The 26,252-nt window shown below is 39.1% G+C and overlaps 1 protein-coding gene across 7 annotated transcripts in view; it reads right to left on the reverse strand.

The window, feature by feature from the left end:
* LOC129244573 (uncharacterized) overlaps positions 1–26,252 on the reverse strand; it is an 81,740-nt gene that overhangs the window by 23,534 nt on the left and 31,954 nt on the right. For all 7 annotated transcript variants that reach the window (XM_054882281.1, XM_054882280.1, XM_054882276.1 and 4 more), the window contains 2 exons: positions 11,754–12,076; positions 10,900–11,615 (listed from right to left, as the gene is read on the reverse strand). In XM_054882281.1, the coding sequence (XP_054738256.1) occupies positions 10,900–11,615; positions 11,754–11,994 (957 nt within the window). In that variant the 5' untranslated portion in view covers positions 11,995–12,076. The remainder of the gene's footprint in view (positions 1–10,899; positions 11,616–11,753; positions 12,077–26,252) is intronic.

Below are 26,252 nucleotides of genomic sequence, written 5' to 3' on the forward strand. Positions count from 1 at the left end.
GTACATAGTTAGCCACATGCACACACACATACACACACTTACAAGCATAATGTATGACCTCACCTGCGCGATTGCGCATAAAATCAAGTTTTCAACCAACCAGCGGACTAGGCGCATAAATAGTAACTAGGAATGTATGAAAAGATCTGTCCATAAATTCATGACTTGTATGCGTACTTTGTTGCTTAATTACAGCTGGAGATGGTGTTGTTACTTGAGTAATAGTTTGCAATTTTACGCTACAACTGAAGGTTGTTTGCAAACAATGTGCTGACTTTTGACTTTGCGTGAAATCCGTTAGCTGCCAATTTAATTGGAAATTCATACTTTAAATTCACGGTAAAGTACTTTTGCACTACTAACCTTAAACTTGCCAAACAATGCGCTCGTTTGCAATGGTTGCTAATTCATTTAATTTAGGGCGTGAAGAAAATGATCTATCAAAATTTTTGTTTATTTTTTGATTACTTGGAATACAGCAAGGCATTTTTGAATGATAGAGTCAAATTGGAAGTTGTAATAATAAATGAGTAGTTGGTGTACTCTACAAGGCTTTCATCATGCCCGTCCTAACGTATGGCGTAGAAGCGTGGACTATGACAACATCCGATGAAGCGACGCTTGGAGTGCTCGAGAGAAAGATTCTGCAGAAGATTTTCAGACCATTGCACGTTGGCGACAACGAATATCGCATGCGATGGAACGATGAGCTGTATAAACGTTACGGCGACATAGACGTAGCGCAGCGCCGCGCATAAAGGCCCAGCGGCTACGTCCGTCATGCCGTCCGAATGCCTACAAACACTCCGGCTCTGAAAGGTACCAACTGCTGGAGCAGACGAAGAGAAAGGCCTCCTCTGCGTTGGAATGATCAGGTGGAGAAGGACTTGGCTTGAACAGGCGCGTTTTGTTAAACTCGGTCAAAATCGCTTAAGCAGTTGTCGCGCCAATTAAGAAGAAAAAATTGGTACAGTTTACTTGCGATACCCTTAGTTGAATAATAGTAATATAATAACTTTAATTCAAGAAAAAATTTGTTCCAAAATGTTATCACGAAAATGGCCACATTTTGTATTGATGGCCAAATAAAAGTTTGACGACGTAAAATCGGACGACCTCGCTTGACTAGTAAAAGTCGTCATTTTTCAATTTCAGTCGCTTTTGGAAACAATAGCCGAAATAAATTGATTATTACGACACTGAATGGAAAGTGCAGGAGGACACAGGCAGGCAAAAAAATGTACTCTTCGTTCCCTAGAAAAGAGAAAGTAAGCTCTTAAGCTTGACTAGAGAGAACTTACGAACGCTTACTGGGTACTATGCGATGCACTGTACTCTTCGTTATTCTTTCGGTAAACTAGAATTCGTAGAAACAAGCTTCTGCCGTTTTTGAGCGCTGAACGATGAAACCCCAGAGCACATTGCCTGTGAATGTGAACGTCACCTCCCGCAAGACGAAGAGACCAAATATAGTGACTCTAAATTCATTGGAGTTATGGAATGAAAAGCATGAGGATGTGTTCAAATACATTACAAGTATCCTATTATAACACAATAGACCATCGATTTTGAGAATCCAATAGGGACCCTTAAAATTTTCACGAACAATGGGCATCACAAATTTCTTTGTCATAGCCCTTCGCAGGTGGCTTACAGCCAATACATATAATATAATTTCCTACAATTCCGCGAAAGAGAAAAGGGCCCTAAAGCTGGAAGAATACCAAGACGTAGTCCTCAAATCGGAGGAGGAGCTCGGTCAAACACCGAACAAGAGATGTACGTGACATTGTATAAAACCACTGAAGGGATTTCGGTTGAGTTCAAAAACGCCCGCAATCATTTTTCGTATATTTCACGACTGAAACTTTTGTATACCTTCGAAGGTGGTTTATCCATCAAAACTGCTATATTTCTATTGCTTCTTTGAGAATCTATCGTATGGAGAGAAAGATTCTACGGACGATTTTTGGACCTTAGCCTTTTGCACGGCAACGGCGAATATCGTAGGCGATGGAACGATGAACTGTATGAGCTTTACGATAACATAGACATAGTGCAGCGAATAAAGATCCAGTTTGGGAAGCTAATATCTCTCGTCGTTCCATCGTTTACGATATTTGGCCTCACCAACATGCAAGGGTGCATATTTTTCTGAAAAAGCTTTACCAGTAACACTTCCCGCACCTCCTGTCAAATGCTCCAATAGTCCAGAGAATGACCCGGATTTATATCCGCCCAAGGACTGTTCCTCTAGCATAATTTCCCGTACATGTATGGGAAATGTTTATGCTGCTACAGCAACAAAAACTTATAAGTCATGCCCTATATTCGTCGAGACTTTTCGATTGCCAACTTAGTCCAAAGCAGCTTTTGTTAGCCAGAGATATTCTCCGTTGCATATCGAGCTGTGGTAGAAGTTGTAGTAATCTTCGACAATTCCTTTCATACTCAAAGTGGATTGTTATTGTCACTAGCAGGCTTTTCGCAACAGACACAAATAGTAACTCTATCGAATTGCAATTGAAGCCAATCTATGCACATTAAAAATGTTGATATCTCAATGATTCGTGGCTTATCGAAAGTCAAATAGCTACTAAAGCGAGCCTCTTATTGGCCAACTCATATTGTTAACAATTCTCAAAGCAAATAGTTAAATAAAAAATAAACAGACAAGTGAAATAATTTTGCCAACAATTACAAACCACTTGAAACGAGCTTTGCGAATGACACAACAACCAAGTGTTAATATAAAGCTGCAAATCCAGTTGGAGAAAAATGCCGACAAATATGACAATAACTTAATTGAGCATTGAAATGATTATAGCAGCTATTATTTTTAATCTGTTTTATACAAAAAGTGGGTGATTGGACGTGTACTTGTGCACTGCATTACAGAGCTACAGCTTAGAAATAGGTAATGCATATGAACAAGTGGCGTATACACGAGGATTGCTATTTAAGTTTTAAGATGTGGCAACACATCTGTGAATATGTCAGTTCCGGCATTGTCATCATAAAGTTTGATTTCTTTAATAGTAATCGGACAATATCTTGTGTGACATTAGAGTTGTGAACAGGTAGGAACTTGAAACATTAACTTGGTAAAAAAAATGGAGTTAAATAGTGCGATCATTTTCTATAGCTTCTGATTTTCTATATTTTAGATTAAACAAAAAAAAGTGTACCCAACAACTCGATTCGACTTTATTGATGCAACAACATCTCCAGTCACCGCGTTTCGCAAGTTTTCCGAATTCAAGCGTGATCACACTTCGCTTCGAAACGATTTTCGTCAAGGTCATCTAAAAATAAGTTGGCGCTAAAGAAAAAATCGATGCTGTGTTTGAACTGATATTGCAAGAATATCATTAGAAATCAATCTCTCTGTCGCTGGATAGAGGTATACTTGGGAACTCCCATAGGCCGCGAAATCATGCAAACTTCTTGTGTCAATTGGTGCAAAGAAATGTAGACAAACTTCAATTAAGGAGGAATGAAACAAGTCTATAAGAGAGAAATCGTGTGAATTAGAGGCAAACGAAACTAAACTACATTAGATTGAACGGATCTCTCAAGATGTGTCAAATGCCAAAAGTTGCAGACGAGTCAGAAGGAGCAGCAAACAAAAGGATTAACTGGACATTACGCCATCTTCCCATTAAACCAGCAGAGAATAAACACTTCTGAAATGTACGCCAAACTGTTTCGCAAAAATGTTCGGAGAACTAGGGAGAACCAATCGCAGCAGACGAATTCTACTCCACCACGAAAATGCAAGCTGAATTGTTGAGCATTCGAAACATCGAACTGATGCGTCATCCACCGTTCGCATCGTTCTGATTTGGCACAAAATTTCTTCTTCTATTTCCGTAAGCGACCGCCGTAACCGAATGAGTTGGAATGTGACTACCATTCGGGAGTGGGTAGATTCGAATATCCGTGCATGAAACACCAAAAGAATAAAAAAAAAAAAAATTCTAATAGCGGTTATCCCTCGACAGGCAATAGTAAACCTCCGAGTGCATTTCTGCCATGAAAAAGCTCCTCATAAAAACTATTGGGTTGTTCGGAAAGTAATTTCGTTTTTTCCCGACAAAGGATTTAATTATATTTTTTCACATTAACTTCACACTTAAGTCGCATTGTCATTATATGTTTTAACAGCTGATATAGCAAGGCTTGTGTGTGAATAAGTTCAATTAATTTTACGCAGTAGTTTTTGGTCGGTGCCTTTTTAAATATGGAGAGCAATAAGCAGCATTTTTGTCATATTTTACTTTCTTACTATAGAAAACATAAAAATGCTCTTCAAGCTACAAAGAAATTAGCCGATGTGTATGGGGAAGATGTGTTGACAATACGCCAGTGCCAGAACTGGTTTGCAAAATCTCGATCCGGCAATTTTGAAGATGCCGAAGATGCACCACGTTCTGGAAGGCTGGTTGAAGCTGATAAAGACGCGATAAAGACATTCGTTCATGCAAACCGGCGAATAACAACACGTTTGATCGGTAAGAGGTTAAATTTATCGAATTCAACTGTTTATGACCACCTGAAAGGCCTGGCTTTAAGATCGTCTTTCATATTCACCACAAAAAAAAAAAAACGAAATTACTGTCCGAATAACCCAATATTTGCCGTTCGGAGTTGGCTTAGAACTGTAGGTGCCTTCATTTGTGGAGCTCGGCCAACCATCTAACAGAAGTGTACGTGCCAATTATTTATTTTATTTTTTATTCCCATAAGCAAAAATAAAATGCGACGGCAATGTTTTTCGACGCCTAAAGAAACGATTGATGCGCTTAACTAACATTTTTTTGGTTCTCCGCAATCGGAGTGGAAGAAGTGCTATGGAAATTGGTCCAAACACATGAAAAAGTGCATTAATCTTCGTGAAGAATATTTTGGAAACCAACATAGCTATTTTCCAATATACTTAAATATTTATTTTTACTTGTCTAACGTAAAATTCACAAGTAGCAACCCTCGTATAGATGTCAAGATTAACATTGCTAGTTGGAAATAATTTGTCAAGGGAGTAATTACGGTTGGTATTTCGAAAACTGATGTTTCTACAGACATTTGAGCTATTGCGATAGGTACCAACACAAGTTGAGTTGGAAATCGTTAGTTATTCGTAGAAATGTGCATACATATGTTTATAATAGCTTATGTGTGTGTGCGTGTGTATTCACTTGGAAAGTAATGAGCAGCTGGTATGACTAGCGTAAGCGTACCGCGAAGCTAATGAAATGGCTTTGGTAGTAAAAGTTTGCACCCAACACAACTGTAATCATGTCTAAAGGCCAACAGCGCAACAGGTATACGCTTTTGTGCACCAACGGAAACAAAAAAAAAACAAATAAATGAAAATAAATACAAACGGGTAAGGACAGAGGAAATATCAACACACTAAAAACAATAAGAGATAACTTGAAACCATCGACAGCGCTCGGCTACAAGTGTCGGGAGTAAATTAGCGTTTGTATGTGTAAAAAGCAAAAACTGCTAAATGACGGTTTTTATGGTGATTGCAAAAATAGTAAAGAGACGAAACAGAAATGCAAGAAAAGAATCAGCAAAAAGAGAACCAAAAACAATAAATTTAATGCTAAAAGCAGTTACAGCAAAAATAAGCTAACTGAAAAACGCCGATGATAAACAAAATTAAACACCGTTGCTGCTATTGGCGGCTTTGTGTGTAGGAAGGTGCATGCGAACAGTGGAATGTGAGCCCGTTTGTCACAAGTGTTGACATGGCATCCATTCGTTGCACTCCTTGTACATGAGTAAATTTTGCTGCACACCACGAAAATTCGCCAGCGCTGCTGGCAAAGAAGCAGCAAATAGGCGGGTGATTGTTATTATTATTATTATTATTAAGTATTATATCCACTGTTATCGCGCCACAGTTAAGTAAACAAATGAATCAGTAGCATTCAACATGCACAAGCCAATATGCATACATTTGTATGCTCAAATTGTATGTACATATATAAGTTGTTTATTGTGTCAACTGTAGGAAATAACTCACTCGCGCACCAGCTGAAAACTACTGTGCACTGAACGCTCGAAAGTGCTGAAGTGCAGCGCGAAAAATGCTATTGCAATGAAAGTCACCTAAGCGCAGGCTGTGCAAAAATACATGAGCAGTTGCTTGTAGGACTTTGTTTATAAATTTAGGTTTATGAAACAACAAAAGACAAACACACATTTTGTTGTTGCAACACCGATAGTGCTTGTGAACCTGTTCGTCGACGCGCAACCCACACACGCAGATCGCCAGCCAGTCATTCACTCAATTCATTTGGTTGGATTTTTGCAAGTCAAAAGCCATTAGCTCATGAAACATTCCATGCTGCTTTACATTCTTAAAATTGTGCCACTTGATCTACGAGTAAATTTGTAAGTGATCTTTGTTTGTTTGTTTAGCTATCAAATTTGTGTGGGTTTATGAAAAATGTGTCAATTTTGGGAGCAGGTTCTTGATAGACACCGGGAAGTAGACATTTTGCACTTTGTTTGTGGGAAAATAAATGTTTGCGGTTTGTAAGGGGTCTTTCAAAAGTGACGCCTAAATGCCAGTAGTGCAACGTTCCTAGACGACACATTTTCTTGTTTTCATCTTTAGCCTGTCAAGTAGACAGATGTACAACTTTAACCCTGGATACTTACACGAAAGAACAATGAAACTTATTATGAAAATGGTCGAGCTTAAATAACAACATATCGCAAAGTTTATCAGGAGTGATGAAGCTAATTTCACACTGGACGGATTTGTCAGCAAACAAAATTGCCGCATCTGGGAAGAAGAAACCCCTTCTTCCGTAAAATCATTAAATCCATTAAATTTTACTGTTGGTGTAGTTTTTGGGCTGGTGGAATAATTCGCCAGTTTTTCTTCGAAGAAGAAAATCAAAGCGCTGTTAATGTCAATGGACATCGCTTTGTATAACTGAGTGAAGATTTTTTGTGGCCTGAATTGGAAGGAATAGACATAGACGATCTTTATTTTCAAGTGGATAGAGCTGAAAGCCACACAACACGGGGAAACATTGCATTATTGCCATCTAAGTTTCCCGATAGCATAAGGTTAAATAATTTTCAAGCCCTCAAAAGCGTAATCATCGGCCTGAGTTGTTTGATGGGTTCAAAGCAGTATGTGCGATCGAGAGAAAACACCGGGGTGGGAAGCGAAGGACCGCCCCCGTCTTTGCATGCAACTAGCTTGCTACGTCACGGCACTTCTGGTGTAAACATAACCTTCGCTCAGTGTTTCTCTTCTCAATACAGTGAAATATTGTTGAATAGTTTGAGTGTGTCACATAAAGATAAAAATTTTGTAAAGAGCCACCATTTCGGTAAGTATTCATTTTTATCGAAGAATATATTTTTATTTGTTATCCCATGAGCTGGGATTTTCGAATAAAGTACTTAATCCACATTGCCCGCGTTCAAAAGAGGCTGCAAGATCCCACGATGAATTTTCACGATGCTGCTGAAGATTTGAAGCCTCTTCATCGTTGATAGTTCGAGGAAGGGATAATTTTATGTCAAAAATGGGACGTTGCAACTGAAAGACGCCGAAGAAGAATAAGATGAATTTTCACGATGCTGCTGAAGATTTGAAGCTTCTTCATCGTTGATAGTTCGAGGAAGGGATAATTTTATGTCAAAAATGGGACGTTGCAACTGAAAGACGCCGAAGAAGAATAAGATGAATTTTCACGATGCTGCTGAAGATTTGAAGCCTCTTCATCGTTGATAGTTCGAGGAAGGGATAATTTTATGTCAAAAATGGGACGTTGCAACTGAAAGACGCCGAAGAAGAATAAGAAAATATGGAGGGTGAGATTTCGATTGATGCAGGTTTGAGTGCCATCGAAGAAATGAAGAGGGTCTTGAAAGAAACAGTTGATCGGCTATTTCAAGAAATAAACGGAAGATTCATTCGGTTGAATGAAATCGATGAAAACTTTGGATTCCTTCTCGATGTCAAAGGTCTTATTTATCAGGAAAAATAATATGATCTCAAACAAAAGTAGTTCAACGTGAGTGATATTGATGGAAATGAACTTTACGAAAAAATTCTTGACTGCAGGATGTTGCTCACGAGCCGAAAAAACATCATTTCAAGTCCAGAAACACTCCTCGAATTCATTGTTCAGTTCGGAGATGAAAGCGTGTTCCCGCATCTTCGCGTCGCAATTTAAATTCTATTGACAATAGCAGTTTCCATTGCCAGCTGCGAGAGATCCTTCAGCAAGTTAAAACTTATACTGTCTTACTATATTTAAGAGCTACAATGGGGCGCAATTTTTTCGCTGCCATGGGCGCTACGTCCTCCAAGTACGCCTCCGTGGTATAGTGATTAGTATCAGTTTTAAATCCCCACATCACAAGGTATAATGTCATTTGGAAATACTTAACACGATAACTCTTATCATAACTCTTCGAAAGTATTGTGGTTAGTATGATTATTCGTGGGTAGTGTAATTTTCAAACCCTCCATAGCATAATCCTCGGCCTAAGTTCCTTGAAAGTACAAAGGTTAATATAACTTTTGATTCCTCGATAGTATAGAGGTTAGTTTTAAAACCTCACCGGAAAAAAATTTACACCTACACGATCAATTTTCATTCCTCGATAGTACGAGGGGTGCCTTTTATATGTCGGGATTAGGCAACAAAAACAAATTTTAATCATCGAAAATCACTTTATTGTTTTTCAAAATATTCTCCATGAAGATCTATACACTTTTGCATGCGTTTGAACCAATTGTCGAAGCACTTTTGCCACTCTGAATGAGGTACCTCCAAAACATGCATTCTGAATGCCGCAACCGCTTCTTCAGGTGTCGAAAAACGTTGACCTCTCAGTTTGTTTTTTACGTACGGGAATAAAAAGAAGTCATTCGGTGCCAAGTCAGGACTATACGGCGGATGACCCATTAAAAACAGGCGACCATTTGCTTGGAAGTGCTTCGTGCCCGAACAACTTTTGTTGGATTTGGCTCTTCTTGAAACACCCATACAGTCGACTGCTGTTTACTTTCGGGCTCATACGCGTAAATCCATGATTCATCACCTGTCACGATGTCACAGACGTGTTTCGAAGCCCCGCGATCGTATTTTTTGAGCATTTCCTTCGACCAATCGACACGAGCCTTTTTTTGAGCGATTGACAAATTGTGTGGGATCCCACGCAAACCAATTTTTTTGACAGTCAAATGTTTATGCAATATTGAATGTATGCTGGTCCCACTAATGCCTAAGATTGTCTCAATCTCAGGATAGGCCACATGATGATCTTGCAATATCAGTTCGCGCACAGCATCAATGGTTTTCGGAACAACTGATTTTGGACGACTTTCACGAAATTCGTCTTGGAGTGAACTACGAGCACGATTGAATTCACCATACCATCGATAAACACTGGTCCTTGATGGAGCTTCATCGCCAAAAAATGAATTAAGTTCATCCATGCAATGTTGCTGAGTTAATCCACGTCGAAAGTTGTAAAAAATAATCGCACGAAAATGTACACGATTTAATTCCATTTTTGGACCGAGATGAATCTTTTAAGTTACTGTAAACAACACAAATAGCGCTGGTATTTCAGAACGTTCTGAGTACGTAAAAGCCAAAAAATGTCAAACTTTGGGATACAGCTGTCAGTTGCCAGATTGCAACACCAGGGTTGCCAAATCCCGACATATAAAAGGCATCCCTCGTATCAGTTTTAATTCCTCAATAGCATAATCGATAACATCACTTTTGAATACTACAGCCGTTCGATAACTCAGTGGCTAGCATGGCTCTTAATTCTTCGACCAGGCGGTTAACTTCATAGCGTTAAAATATGTATGAATTCCTCGATAGTATAACAGTTGGTATCGCTCTTAATTTCACCTACCTTTGATAGCTATAATTTTTCATTTAAAGATAACATAAGTACAGTTTATCTCACACATGATAAAAGTATACTCCATTTTTTACATCAAACCATAAAGTACCTATGTACGCCTTCTGCGATATTGGACAAATCAAAAGGGATTAACGTTGAGTGAAGTACTTGCTCGATTACTGTTTGGAATAGAAAATACTAGCGCAATTCCTTGAATTGACGTTTGGTTAAAAATAACTGTGTAGTAGTGTCACTAAAGCGCAAACTCTTCATATTGCACTAATTCACTTCATATCGAGTTTCTCTATCTATCATAACAAGATAAGTATTTATTAAATAAATATGTTTTATAATAATTTGTGTTACTAACTGCATTTTCTCGATAGCATCGTGGTCAGTACCCTTGTTACAATAGCCCAGTACTGTAAGTTCACATTAAAGCTAAAAATGAATTCAATCAATTCAAACTTAAAACATTTTTCTTCACCTTACTACGATCTTTGTTCAAGCGTATGCAGCTTAAAAAAGATTCAAATGAATAAATTACTGTCCATTCTGTTGAAAGCTAACAATTATTAGACCTTTGCGCTGCCTCACCCTTATCCGTACGTTGTTTAATATTAATAACGTGCGAAACTCATTGCCACCCACATACTTTCAAACAAGTTTAGCATCGAAATTCAATCTCTTTTGCATTCTCACATCGTGCAACTTGAAATTATATTTACAGCTTAGCTTTTCAGCGTATTAGATTGCACTGTTGATTTATCTACTCTGTTTCCAATTAAATCATTTGCCATTTTTAATGCGCTTCGTTCACATGCCCATAAAATCCAGCGACTAGTCGATCTACTACAAACACCTACACAAAAATGTGAGAAGCATGATAAAACCAGCTACAAGCTTTTCACTTGTTTCCCCTATATTCTCTGCCTTCTTCTCATCCACTCACTTGTAAATAAATACGTAGTTATTTGAAACTGGACTTACCGGCACAAAGTGTGGCAAGTTATCCAATACTTGCAACTTATCGATACGCTGTTTTATACGCTCACGATGATGTGGATTTTTTATGCCAATCGCCGTCAAATCTTCGGGGGTCATTCGTGCAATGGTCGGTAAATCGTAACCGGCCGCTATAAACAATTGTGCATATTCCTCATACTTCATCTCCATCAGCCAATCGATGATGAGTTCATCGTTACGTTGCCGATCCACACTGCCGATGGAACACGAACTCACCGAACTGCAACGCGGTGATGAGAGTGCACCGCCCGCACTACCACGTATCGATGCACCAGACACGCCAGTCAAATACGATGAGGCACGACCCGAATCCAAGCTAGCGGTGGAGTGTCGCGAACCAGAACCAGCTGAACCCGACGACGAACCGGGCGAATCGCGACCTGGCGATTGTGTCAGATCGATGCCCTGATCCTCTTGCAATGCCAACTGTTGATGATAGTAGACTGCTGCTTTGTGTGTGAGTGGTTCGCGTAGTGTGGCGCAAAACACGGGCGGAGGGCATGGCACTATTGTGGGTGGACAACCGCTGAGCAGCGGATTAGTTGCGGTGGACAAAAGTGATGCGCCAGCAGCAGCTGCTTGAGCTGCCGTTTGTTGTTTACCAGCTGCAACAGCAGAGGATCCCGATGATTGTGATGTGCCTGACGTTGACATAGCTGTAGCGTATTCACTTATTTCATCTAAAAAAAATATGGATAAACAAAAATAGAACCAATACAATTGAAAATTACCTATAAACAAAGAAGTACGGAACTGTTGTATGCAACATACATACACACCTACATATTTCTACACATCTACTTTTCAAGTACACGTACCTTTCATGCGCAGTGCTACCGATGGCTCACGTGGCAAATTAAAACCGCCCTCCTCCAATGATGGCGACGATACCATGCTACTCATTATGATGCCATCATCTAGCTGCTTACCAGCTGCGCTCGAAATGCTGCCACCTAAACGGTATAATGGTATTTGCTGTTGTTGTGGTGCCGGATCTCCGGGTAGCGCAGGTGGTGGTACCTTTTTAGCTTGTGCGTGCGGCTTCAATGATCGATGCATTGCAACAACAACGACAATGTATGGCGTACGGCTGAAAACCGCTGGTTCCTATATTGCGTACGCCCGTAAACTGAAGCGGATTCTATGGAGTAGAAAGAAAGGAAGTGAAGTAAATTGAGTTATTGAGGATTGTTGATAATTTTTATGTGTTTACTTTTTTTAAATTACAAATGTGTTAAGGTTTTGAAGAAACAGCTGTTCGTAAAAGTCATAGGTGCAAGGTGAAAAGGTAAAGGAAATATTTTCTTCTTGCGCGGAAGTTTAACAACTGCAGTTACTTTATTTTGGAAATCGAGCTATGTACTTGCGACACATTTGACAGCATAAAAACTTCATTAAATATATAGTTGTTGTTGTTATTGTTGCTGTAGCAGCATAAGCATTCTCATACATGCACGGGGAGTATTGCTGGCGTAACAGTCCTTGGCCGGATATAAATCCGAGTCTTCCCAGTAACGTAGAATTGACTGTCGTGGGGAAATATTGAGTAATTACGTTTGCGGATATACAGTGAAATGGGTTGGAATTTTTAATGATAATTAAGCAGGCTTTAACTGGATTTTGTGTTACGATCACACATGTCACTATTCTGTTACAAAACTGTATTCAAATGATCAAGAAATTGAGAAGGATGATAATACAAAATTTGTTGAGATTTTGTTCTGGAGCTTTCAAATAATGCCTTAGATGTACTTAGTTCAAAAATTATTAAGTATTTAAGCTCAGACTCATAAGGTGACTACTAAACACTTCTTATTTACAGCAGCTTCTGGTCGAGTTTGTGTTTTATTGAGAGTTAAGTCTTCGAATGTATTTACAAATTTAAGGTTCGAGACGCTCCAGGACGACACAGACTAATAAAGAAAACTTGTTCTTGTTGTTGCTGTTGCAGTTGTGGCAGCAGTTCATCAAGCTCTGATATTGAGGTGCAGTCACCCGTCGTCATCGTCTAGCGGTAAACACAGGAAACAATAGGTCCAGAGAGAGAGAGAGAGAGAGAGAGAGAGAGTGTGGTCTAAGTCAGTGGATTTAAGTTTAAGAGGGCATGTGATTAGGTGATTAGTATCATGTGGGGTACCTTCGCATGCCGAATATACATTAAGTATGTGGGGGTCGATTCTGCATAAGTAGGAGTTCAATCTGCCACAATATCCAGAACATAACTGAGCCAATTTTACGCGAACCTCACAAGGCAGCTGAACCTCTTCGTATGCGATGGGTGGTGGTGAAAAATGCATGTATTTTATTGGTCAGTGTAATTCATCTCGAATTCTTTACTGGCTTATAATATTTATGTGTTTCAGAACTACAAAAACTGACGTTCTATATCAGCAACCGGACTACTTTTTATTGTACTCCTCTCAATTGTAATCTAAAGGGTTTTCCAACAACGGGATGATTAACAATTTTTTATGGCCGGAACTGGATGATATTGATCTGGACAACGTTTATTTTCAACAAGATGACGCTACGTGCCACACAAGCAACGAAACCATTGTTCTCTTACGGAGAAGTTTCCGGACCGTATTATCTCTCGAAGAGGTGATCACAATTGGCCACCGAGATCTTGTGATTTAACACCTTGTGACTTTTTTTTTGGGGTCACGTGAAAGAGATAGTCTACGCCAACAGCCCAGTGTCGATTCAAGACCTCAAAGATGGAATTCGTAATATTGCCCTGTAAGCGTGGTCGTGGTGGTCATTTGCCTGATGCTATTTTCCACTATTACCAGCATACCTTCCTCTTTATAATGAAATAAACCTTCGATCATTTATATTAAAAAATAGCACTTTGCGGCACAATTAATAGAACGTCTCATTACAGGTCGATGAACTTTGATACAAAAAACGAAATCGTCTTTTCGAGCCAAAAGCTGGTCGGTATACCATAGTCTAAGATCTGGCCATAAAAGCAAATTTCAAAATGTGTTATTCATTTCACACTATTATGCTTTAGCCGAAAGAAGATTGAAGCAATTAAGTATATGTACTACAACAAAAAACACATGGCCGTCGTACAAAATCCAAAGGACGAATTACCTGTTACGATGCTCTCGACCAAACATTTCACGCATCACTGCAACTCTTACAGGTCATTAGAAAGTAGGGGATCGTGCAGCTAGACTCAACCTCAAGCGGAAGGGGTGAAGGAAAGTCTTTTCTACTACTTATGTGAATGTCCAGGGCTAGCTAGGGCACGACTCTGCTCCTTTGGTAAGCCTTTCCTACAGCAAATTAATGAGATCTCAGACAGCGAGATAAAGAATTCGCTGCTATACTTGGACTAAATGGATCTGACTTAGAAGCAAAAAATAAAAAAGACATCACACGAGGACAGTCGTAGTAAAACGGTGCTGATCACTAATTAGGATTATTTTAGTGGAAATACTCAACCACTTCAACAACAGCAACAACAACATACCCTGCTGCGGTGCTTCCATATGATCAAATTAAACGAGCTGATATTTCAACCGATAGTTTCTCTATCGTAAAAAAAGTTTTTTGTTCACTCGAAGCCGCTTTGGTGCGCCCCAGCGGCGCTTTCAACTGTAAATCTCAAGTGAACCGAACACCAATGTATGAATCCATCAACTTCTTCTTGATTTTGATATATGTACGCGCATGCACTTCTCAGTAAGCACTATACAAATTAGGGCTAAAGTGAAGTAAGTACTTTGCATTTTGCACTCCATCATTTTAACGCCTTAAAATTGCGCCAATTAAAACAAAGCAAAAAAAAAAAAACAAATATAACTCTCGGAAATCACTTTTAACAAAGCGCACAGCTCTTTAAACGCCTTTGCAAACCAGCCTCACCCTGACGAGGGCGCATAATAAGCATTAAGTGGACAAAGAAGAAAAATAAAAGCATGAAACAATCAATTATTGAGAAAATATTGTAGTCAGAAATGCAAGTCAACGAAAACGGCCACCCGCACATTAATACAACGATCGACGAATACATACACACACACACGCAACATACTTATGTTCCTGAAATATGATATCGCCTACAACAAATCGCTTACAAAATTTTAGCTAAAGAAAAAACAAATCAAAAAAAGGTGGAAGGAAAAATGTTATGTCCGTTCTGCGTACACCCACTAAACAGTGACCGAGCGAAGTTTTTGTTGTTTTTAATCGACAAGTGCGCCTACTATACCGAGAAATGGGAATGTCAATACACTCAGCAGCAGTTAAAGTGGATGCATTAGCGACGAATGTAGAACGAATGATGACGACGATGACGTTGACGTGCTGACGAGTGTTTAATACGAAAAACATCGGCTTGTTGGGCGTCAGGTGTTGGCTGTACGTGTATGCGTACGTATTAATAAAATTGTAAAAGGTCATATTACGATTTCATTCACAAAAACACAAACAAAAGTCGGTTATAATATAGCCAACACGAGTGCCGCCGACTAGCGACCGCCGACCTATGCCGCCGCAAGCCGATTGACACATGCGGAGGGGGGGATAGATTGGTGTGGGCGCGAACGAATGCAACCCAAACTGGAGCTACTGCAACAGAACGCGCCACTTGCCTATGACGTTTTTATTTTGTTCCCCTGTGTTTGTTTTTTTTTTTTGGTTTTTTTGGAAGGGCGGACGCATTCTTTGTTGCGGTTGTGAATTTGTGTTGGAAGCCCAGCCGCCCCTTCCTACTGGAATTGAAATGAAACGAAGAAAAATAAACTGGAGCAAATGCCGCTGCTATCTTTGTATGTGTGCCACACGCAGAGAGCAGTCGGAACAAATTTGCTTATGGCCCACTGCCTGATTACGACACGCATACTATACGAGACGGCGGTGAGCGAGCGTGCATGCATTTGGATGGCTGAGAGTGGAAATACGAATCATGTACTTAGTAGCAGCGTTGCACCCAAATTAATATTGCGGTACAAACGAATGCATGCAAACGTGTGGCACGACGTATGGCGTGGCTCATATGCACATACATGCATACCTACATACATATATGGTACACATGTATATGAAAATGACTTTTGAATGCATAATCACGATGTCGGCAGCCGGTGCTGGAGCGTGTCGTCGTGCCTTAATATGTCCAACGCGGCACGTTGGCGGCGGCGGCGGCCGCTATAAAAGAAACTTTGAATTTCGGCTTGAATATTTGAAAATGCAACACTGCGCAGCATGACAAACGTGGGCGATAAGACAGCGTGCGGTGGTGGTGGTAGTGGTAAGAATTATACAACACAACAACAACCAAAAAACTATTCAAGTAGCGCACTGAAGAGTATAAAAGCTAAGGTACGCAAAGCTATGTGAAAATGGAAGAGTATGAGCGATGGAAAATAGGGAAGAGAGAAGTGGCGCAAGCGTGTACCGTACCATTGTAAGAGAAGGAGAGAGCGAGAGAGAGTCAGACCCCAACATGCTTAATGAAATTATGGACAAACCTTTTGCTCAGACTGGTATTTAAGCACATACGTATATGTATGTACATATGTACGAGTACGTTTATTAAGTTTGTAGATATGTATGTATGTTACTGTGTGCGCACAACAAATTGTACCGGTTTTTACGATTCCATCTACTCGTAAATACCAACACTAATCGACTGCTACAAATTTCAATCAACTGATTTTATGCTTCATGTTGTATGCGTCAGCAACAATTTTCACCGAAAACTGTGTAATGTGAAAATCTCATAAATATGCATTGAAAAAGACGATCATGTATGTAGCAACAAGCTTGTAAAAGAAATCAAAATTGTCAAAAATATTTGTAACGCAATGACAAATGGACCGAACGAACAAAAGGTAGAGAGTTGGAGAAAATAACTGTACAAATTAAGCATTGGCATGTGTTACCGCTTTTAAATAAGATTTCGAAGTGACAGGTGGCGGTTAAGGGGAGAATAGAAAAATTATAAACTGGAAAGGAAAAGGCTTGGCAGTTATTTAAAAAATAATTAATTTTTATTGGACAGTTGTTTTTCTAGAGAATACAGCAGCCTACATACATCCATATGTATTGACGTTAATGAAAAAAAAAAATTAAAATAAAATAAATAAAGGTGAAGTTGCAAAGGGGAGAAGTAAAAAGTTCCAGCTGTTCTTAAAATTTGATTCTTTTGGTTCAATTCTCAACAGACTTGTAAACATAAGTTGCGCTTGCAAATTTAAAACACTTCCTTACTAATAAACACAGCCGTAGATAATTCACAACGTTCACAGCACCGAGCCGTCAAATTTGAGACATTTTGGCCAACTACAGCCAGAAGGAAGGCACATGCGGTCAATCCAACCCAGCTATATCCTGAGGTTAATACTCGGTCTGGATGAGGTACTGTGATGAGTAGAGGGCACCAAAAATCCATGAGGCTGAAGTGTAAACCTTATAAAAATATCTATCTATCTAAACCCGCTACGGTTAAAAGAATATAGAAGATAATATGACAGACCCAGCTGTAGTACGTCAGCTCTAAATTTTTGTTTACAAACAACTTGGTCATTTCTATTCTTTTTCTGACTATCTTCTTTGTTTACATTAACCTAACTTCTCAATTTTTTCACAAATCTTCGTTATGTGGACACTCTCTTATGGCACTTCTCACACATGCCTCATCTAAGCATCATGCCTTTCATCATAGCAAAGTTAGGCTCCCTTCTTTACTCTAATTCACTATACATGTAACAGGTGGCGCTAAAGTAATCCTCCTATCAGAAAACGCTATAAATTTTGCGTTTGGCCCCTAATGTCAGTTCTGTTTTGACATTTGTGTAGTAAACACATGCGAAATACGCGTTAATAAACAATGCTACGCTACACTGCTCCAGAACGCGGAATATTACTGACTATTTATTTGACCAATAATCGGTCGGTGACTTTGGCACAACGTGAATTTCGTCGCAGATTTCCTCGCCGTCCAACGCCTACTGGTGAAACACTGCGACGTTTAGCCGCTCGCCTCGAAGAGACTGGCACAACACGAGATGCTGCCAGGCGTGGCAGACCCCGGAGTAGCCGTTCTGCAGAGAATATTGCTGCTATAGCCGAGGATGTCATGGAAGCGCCGTCGACATCGACCAGACGACGTGCCACGCAAATGGGTATCAGTCGACGGTCTTTACAGCGAATTTTGATACTAGATTTGAAGATGTTTCCGTACAAAGTTCAGACGATGCATCAGCTGTTAGATGCTGACCGCCAATCGCGTCTAGCATACGCTCAAGCCATCCTTAATCACCACCAAGAGGAAGATGATTTTTCATCAAAAATAATCATGAGTGATGAGGCCCATTTCCATCTCAGCGGGTACGTAAATAAGCAAAATTTACGCTTCTGGGGCACTGAAAATCCGCGTGTAACCCACGAAGAGCCATTACACCCGCTCAAAGTCACTGTATGGTGTGCTGTTTTCGCTGGAGCGCTACAGAGCAATGATCAACGAGTTCTTTTTGCCGCAACTTGATGAATTGGGATTGGAAAACATGTGGTTCCAACAGGACGGTGCAACGGCACACACTGCACGTGCCACAACCGATATGCTGAAGGATGCATTTCCCGGGCGCCTAATCTCCCGTTTTGGCGATTTGCACTGGCCTGTAAGATCGCCTGATTTGACTGCTCCAGACTTCTTTTTGTGGGGCTTTTTGAAGTCGCGGGTTTATGTCAACAAGCCTCAGACTCTTGCAGCTCTTAAAGACAATATGCGTCAAGAATGTGAGGACCTATCGTCGGAAGTTTTGGCCAAAGTGATGGAAAATGCCATAAAAAGGGTTCAAATGGCAATCAACTGTGGCGGCGGCCATTTACATGACATCATATTCTCGACTTGATGTAAAAAAAATTTAAAAACCAAATAAAAATAATCCACAAGAAGAATGAAAGTTTTTCATTTTTTTTTATATTACAGCCAAAAAACATCGCAAGGTTACTTTTGCGCCACCTGTTATATTTTCTGACCATGCACCTCAATTTCGCTCCCAATCCCTAAGTTAAGTTATAGTAAGTGCCACACTCTTAATCCAGAAAATTAATACACTTAGCCTCAAAGATAAGTGATAGCATTCCTATGGGTCAGAGCTTCGAAGAGGAGTTCATTCGAAGAACAAAACGTATTTACTTCATAAGTATGCTGTTGAAGTCGGAGTCCTTGATAGGATGTCAATCGTCTCGACAGGTTTAGTTTATGGGCTTTATGGGATTATGATATGTTTTAGACTCGTGCTTCTTGTGCATTTCAAACTCGAATCTCTTATAGCGTAAAAGCTGATGGGTTCTTGCACGCAAGCCGGGAAACTTTCAGTGCGACAAATTACAGGTTTTCGAACTACCAAAGACTATTAAGTGAGGTTTTGTCTGCTTTTAATAATTGCCGATAATACTGAATAGTGGAAAGTTACGGTGAGTTGGGGAGTGGAGTAAAGCGAGGAAGCAAGAGTATGTGGACAGCTTCATGTTGAACTTTTGTGTTTATTAATTACATTTTTGGCTCGATTCGGGGGTTACTGGGACTTGATGACTTACTGCCTGGTTGCAACTAGTCTAACGCCCGAAAGGCTTAATAAGTCGGCTCTGATAATTCAATTCTGCATGTCTATGAATGATTTCATAAGCTTGTTGATGTGATTAATCATTCATGCTGAGCCTATCACTAGAAAAAACTCGCCAAGTGATGCACATTTAATTTTCAACCGATTCATGTAATACGCGTTTTAATTAAATTCACTTTGCGTTCTACTAAAGAGATAAGCACCAAAAGTTCTACAAGCAGACCACTAGGCCCTGAACCTTTCCTAGCGGTCAATTCTACATCGGTTCAACAATGGTTTGACGACTTCATGAGGTGTACCCATGGAAGACGTCGGTCTGCGTTGGACTCCTGCTGAGTAGCTAAGTGTTTTGTGAGAGAACCAAACAGGAAATTAGCGACCTTTTTCTTAAAACTTCGTAGGAAGGGTCTGAGAGTACGACCCAATATGACTTCCTTCCCAATATGCCAATCCTTTCGTGACAATGAGGACACTGTAGAGCATTTTCTCTGTAGTTGCCGGGCGTTTTCTAGAAACAGACTTAGGCTGTTGGGGTGCGGTGTACTGAGTATGGATAAAGTTCATACTCTTTCGGATCTCTTGAAATTTATCAATGAATCCAGGAGATTCGCGGAAGAGTGATCTCAAACGATTTTTCTATCTTACCATCCATACTGTATCTATCTTTTCTCTCTACTGTAATCTATCCGGTTGTAGAACAATGCTCGTCCTGACTGAGTGCTTGGACTTGTCCAACCCCCCCTTACAACGAGTCTAACGAAAAGCCTCTGTATTATTCACAGCGTTTCTTACCTCGAATTCACGGAATTTTTTTGAGCTTGTGGGATGTTTTTTTTTAAACATTAATCTTATTTAAGCTATATGCCTCAAACTTTTTTGTTTTGTTTTGCTACTTGGCTCTGATGATTAGAAAGCAGTATCTGATCTTATAAATATTTAAGAAAAAGAATTTTCGTAGGACTTAGAGGTCTTTGCGCCTTCGTGAGACGATCAGTTTTAATAAGCAGTGGCGCTCCGCCGATTTAGACGTGCTTTAGTAAATTAAGCTCAAGAGCTCCGTTGATTGGCTCATGCATGTCGAGGGCTGAGCCAAAGTCTTTCTCTAAATTATTCAGCAGCCTTTTGCAAAAGAAAGATGCAACTTTCTCTACTTTGCTCGCTTAAATCTAACTCTGCTTAAGTGATCTCTTAGTTCTAAGCGTTTTAATCAATATTCAGTTTAAGAGTTTAATAATTTTGTATAAAAAATAAAGCAAGAGAATTCCATTTATACACATATGGATTTCCGGCATATAAAGTCCTACATACAAAAATTAAAATTTGAGAAGTAAAATTATAAAAAGTTTCGCCACTTGCGGCAACACGACGATTCGTGTCGACTCCGCAAACCGGCAGTGATGAATTCGCTATACAATCAAGCAAAGGAAGTGAGAGCGACAGGTGAACGGAAAATAACTGGAGCACCTGGACGCAGACGAAACGACGTGATGGTAATGGTGATGAAGCTTTAAAGTGGCAAAAAACTACTACCAACATACATACAAGGAACATCAGCCGAGTAAGACACAATGAATGCCAACAACAAAGAAAAATTAAAAAAAGAGCAGGAAAAAAGCAATAAGAATAAGACATACGAAACGAACGAATGAGTGGAAAAAAGTAGTGGCAGGAAGAAGAAGCAATGAGTGCAACAAAAAGAGAACAGCATTCACTATGCAAGTAAGAGGCAGCGCAAAGAACGGGAAATGCCGTAAGGAAAACATAATAAAAACGAAAAAGGATAAACGTGGCAGCGCCGTAATATTAATACAAAGGGATGGTAAAATCGGATCTTTACGCCACACATACATACATGCACGGTGATGGAAGTAAAACACCGGCAGGAACAAGGATAATGGTAGTGAAATAGTAAAAGGATATAGGCAAGTATGAAACTGAGTGTATGAAAAAAAAACAACAAAACCGAAAATGCAATAAAGGTATAACGCAAAAATATTTTGGTAAGGTAATGTGAAATAAGAATTGAATGGCGGCATGGATAAGAAAAAACACAACAACACTGTTAGAATATTCAAAATGTGCATATGTGTGTATGGTGGCGAAAGGTGTGTGGCGAAAGGACAAGTGCTTCTTGCAACGTACTCATAGGCAAGTAGTTAGGCAGGTCCTGCAAGCGACAGTAAATTACATTAGAATGTTCCAACTCAACGGAAGTTGAGAAGGCATGCTGTTATTTTTGTTGCTAATTCTTTGTTATTATTATTCTTTTGTTGCCTTTACGGCGGATGCTAAAACGGTAAATGATGGCGCCATCTTGGACGCTACACACAAAAAGATATGATAGAGTAAACAAGACAGCTCTTTATTAAACGAGTATACGAAGTAGTGTAGCCAATCACGGCCGATGACTAGCGATGTTGACGACTGCATTGTATGTAAAATAGTAACGAAATGACAACAACAACACATAATAATAGTAAATGAGTAACAACAAAATTTAGCGAGAGGAAGTAATTTTTGGCTAGTAAAAGCAGACGTCCAGCAACAATGCATTATCCTAATGGCCAGTATTGTAAATACAATTAGGCAACCGAACTGACAGTGGTGGAGAAAACTTAGCGAAGAGCAACAATAACAATAAAAATACACTTCCATAATAACAACAATAGGCGCAACAATAGAAAATGTCTGCAAAGAGAACCATTGAAGCTATGAAGCTATAAAAAAAACAACTATCCAACCAAAGCTAACAGGAACTGACTTTACGAAGGCATGTAGTTCATAGTAAGTATGTACGTACATTAGGGTGCAACAAAAAAGGTGCGGTTTTTCACCGAATTATAAATTTTATAGGACAAATCACAAAATGCGCTGGGATTATAATTTTTTTACAGTTGTGACGTCGTGCTTGATTTTTCAAACAAACAACAACAAAATTTTAATAACTGAAACGATATGATTTCACGACAAATAAGACTCCGCTTGAATAGTGTTATGAGATTTTTTGACTTTCGTCAACAAAACTTTTGAAATATATAAAGATTTTAGCCGAAGGTCCTGGCAGTCAGTGCTTTAGTATTTAAGTGGAATAATTATTTATAATTGTTTTTCTTTTAAATAAATAAATAAAAAAATATTAAGATTTTCGATTTCAATAAATCTAAAACAAATGCATTATTTTGATTCCGCTGATAAAATATTTACAAATAACCTTTTAAGCTTTAACTCTTCTATCAGCTGAGCTAATTTTTTTGGAAAAATATTTTTCAACTACAGTCAAATTCCCCTAACTCGAACCTCTTAAATACGAATTTTTTTAAACTCGAACTAAAACGAGTGGCAATAGTTTTTAGAGAGAAATATGGACTCAATTTTAGTCCCATAACTCGAACTTTAATACCTCAAATTTCTTTACAATTCGAATAGGAATTTTGGCGCATGCTTGTCTACTTGCTAAGTTTTTTTTTTCATTTATTTTTTTTTTATTTTCTTTTTTATTTTTTTGTATATATATATATATATATATATTATATTTGTATTTTCCTTTTTGTCGTTTCTTCTTTGTGTAACGTGTGCTTATCGCTTTTAGCATGTTTTCCTAGACGACGACATAATTCAGCGTCATAGTTGGCGATTTGGATTTGTAAGAATCGAAAGTGATGATGAGGGTTCAGTGGAATAAATTATTTATATTTGCAAACGAAAGACACTACCACTGGGGCTATCACTACCATATAAGGTTTTGAACAAATTAGAATCGCCTTTCTAATGAAAACTCCAAAAGGAAATTGGGTTTTCAGCCATTAATTTTTAATTATTTTAAAGCCTTTTAACTTAAAAATAAAAACATAATAATATTTTATAACTCGAAGCCTCCTTAAGTCGAACATTTTCATTGGTTAAAGGTAATTCGAGTTATAGAAGTTTGACTGTAATTTGAATGAGCCAGTCCGCGTAAACCTTACTTACTTTTTTCCGAAATATTTATATCTTAAAATATAATAAATTTGGTAGTTCCTATGGAAAAAGAAAACAGATTTTTTTTTTTGGATGAGCAGCGATGCACCCTAATGTAAATATGAACGCACATATGTAATCGTCTAAACAGCCAAAGAGCAACATGATCAGCAGTCAACATAGAAAAGCATAAATACAGTAGCTACCAAAAAAGTCTGTGCAAGCTTATAAGGATAGTTACCCAAAAAAAAATTAATTAATTAATAAAAATAAATAAATTAATTAAAATTAATTAATAAATAAAAAAGCTAAAACACAAATAATAAAAAACTAAAAATAAAAAAACTAAAAACACAAAAAGTTTTTTTAAGGAGGGGAACATTGAAGGAATTGGAGTACCACAGCTGTCGTAAAGTAGTTTTTGCCCTCCTGAAGATCTCAAAAGCCAGACGTGCTGGCGCAGTTTGTAAAAAACGCTCAAAAAAGTGTTGTCTGATTCTTGGTTCTAAAACAGTGTCAGCCTTTGCTCTTTGCCCAACGAACTACTAAAACCTTTTTGGAAAACAAATCTTAAAAGATTTCATATTTCACAAAAAATTCACATTCTTAAAACTTTGTACTATACAATCAATTAGCCGTTCTGGAACTTTTTTCCTAGCTTGAAATCTTGGGAAGGGGGAAAAAGGAGCGGTTCGGACGCTCTCTACGTCCGGAAACTTACTTCATTTGGATTGCTTTGCATCGTTAACTCAGAATGACCTCTGAACAAATCTTATTAGGTTTCTACGTCGGAACCTCTGCATAGAGTAGCAGAAACTCTAGTAATCTTGTGCCTAAGCTTATAATAAATTTGAGGCAACAATCACCTCACCTGCTCGTAAGTCTTTCAAAGCCAACCGTTTCAAGGAAGGCGAACTATTTTTCTGAACCAAGAAGATAATAATTAGTGATCTCGGTTGTGGAGCAATACGCTGAAACCTCTTCCTAAATCGGCCTTGCTGAATACTACAAGATTTAGGAGGAAAATATATATACTTCATTTACTTAAGGGCTATTTAAAATCGAGTTCAAATCCATGACTGAAACACTGATGCATCCTACAGCACATTGCGCATTAGAGTAAAGATATACCTCACATTTTCCTACGTAGTCAGCTTATCTTTCTAAAGCCAAAGTATTCGCGATGTTCCAGACTGTGAATCATATTATGAAGCAATGGTTGAGACTCAAAAATTCACATTCCCACGACAGACGGTTCCATGTTCTCGGTACGACCCAGATTTATATCCAGTCACATCAACAACAACCAGAACTCGAATTTCTCTAAAAAGCAGCTCTCTAACTACTACTCGAATAAGGCAAGACGGGCCATTTTAGCTCTGACTGCCGAGTAGTAGGTTGACTCAGGAAGTCATCAGCCTTTCAAAACGTTTATTGCAGTCTTTACTTCAGCTATTACAGCCGTTGTTGGGTGAAGTTTTTACCCGTATTTACGAGTTTATGATGTTCTCAACTCTACCTGTAGAACAATTGCAAGGTTGGTAGGTTTGTTGCAGCTGGTAGGTTTGTTGAAAGGAACATTTTTTATAGTCTACCTACTAGACATAGTAGAATGAGTAAGCTCCTCTTGGAAATTCGATTTAGTCTCTGAGGAATGCAGAGGTAATGAAACACTTTTTCCATGTTTGCCCCTAGAATCAGGAAAATCTCAGCTCCCTTATACCGAATAGTCAACACTGATGTTTTCGTTAGTCGCTCTGATATCGACCTTCCATTAACAGGGGATTATCGCTTTTCCAATTTGCATAGATTTAGTGTGACATAGAGTTTCGAGATTTTTATACCCTGCATTTAAAAAGAAATTGCAGCAGTGTACCCCGCACTGGTACACAGATGGCTCGAAGTCCCCAAAAGGCAAAGGCGTTGGAATTTACGGCCCCAGAACCAAGTGCTCAGTGAAAATGTGTAGTTTTCCAAGCATCTTCCAAGCGGAGATGTATGCCATTTGTCTATGTGCAAGGATAAATTTGGACAGAAATTTCCGGAATGAACGAATTGCCATTCTGAGTGACAGTCAGGCGCCACTCATGGCCCTATCCTCCTGTGAGATCAAATCCTCACTGGTCCATGAGTATATCAAAAAACTTAATCTACGAGGGATGCCTAATTGCGTACGTCTAATTCGGGTCCCACGACACAGGAGTATAACTGGGAACGAAGCAGCAGATGCATTGGCAAGCGAGGCTGCAGGCTCGCTTTTAAATGGGCGTGAGCCCTTCCTTGCCATGGGACAACACATCATCAAGGAGAAGCTTAGGAGTGAAGAGCTAAGGCTAAAAGAGGTTTGCTGGCACCAAACTATAGGACTACGCAGGCGAATTCCCTACTGGTAGGGTACAAGCAAAAGAGGTCTAAAAAACTCATAACCCTCCCCAAGTATTAACTGAGAATGCTCATAGGCCACTCCAGACTGAGAAGTCATCTGCCCATGGTCGGGATGCGGTCTACGGACTCTTATCGTTTCTACGGCCAATCTTGCATTATGAGATTGAAGAATATAATCTAATCTAGTACTCATACGATAGATTTTAAAAAGATAACTAAGCAGAAAAGACCTGATCAGACTCATCTGTTAAACGAAAAGTTAAAGCGCAACCAAAGGAACCCATACTCGGAACTGGATTGTATGTTGGAGTTCGAGTGCTATTTTCGGCTTGAAAGGCTAAGTGGTTACCATAAAAGAAAAGTCCTTATTAGAGGTACGTCCATTTGGAG

The sequence above is a fragment of the Anastrepha obliqua genome, chromosome 4 (genome assembly GCF_027943255.1).
Source record: "Anastrepha obliqua isolate idAnaObli1 chromosome 4, idAnaObli1_1.0, whole genome shotgun sequence".
Lineage (NCBI taxonomy): Eukaryota > Metazoa > Arthropoda > Insecta > Diptera > Tephritidae > Anastrepha > Anastrepha obliqua.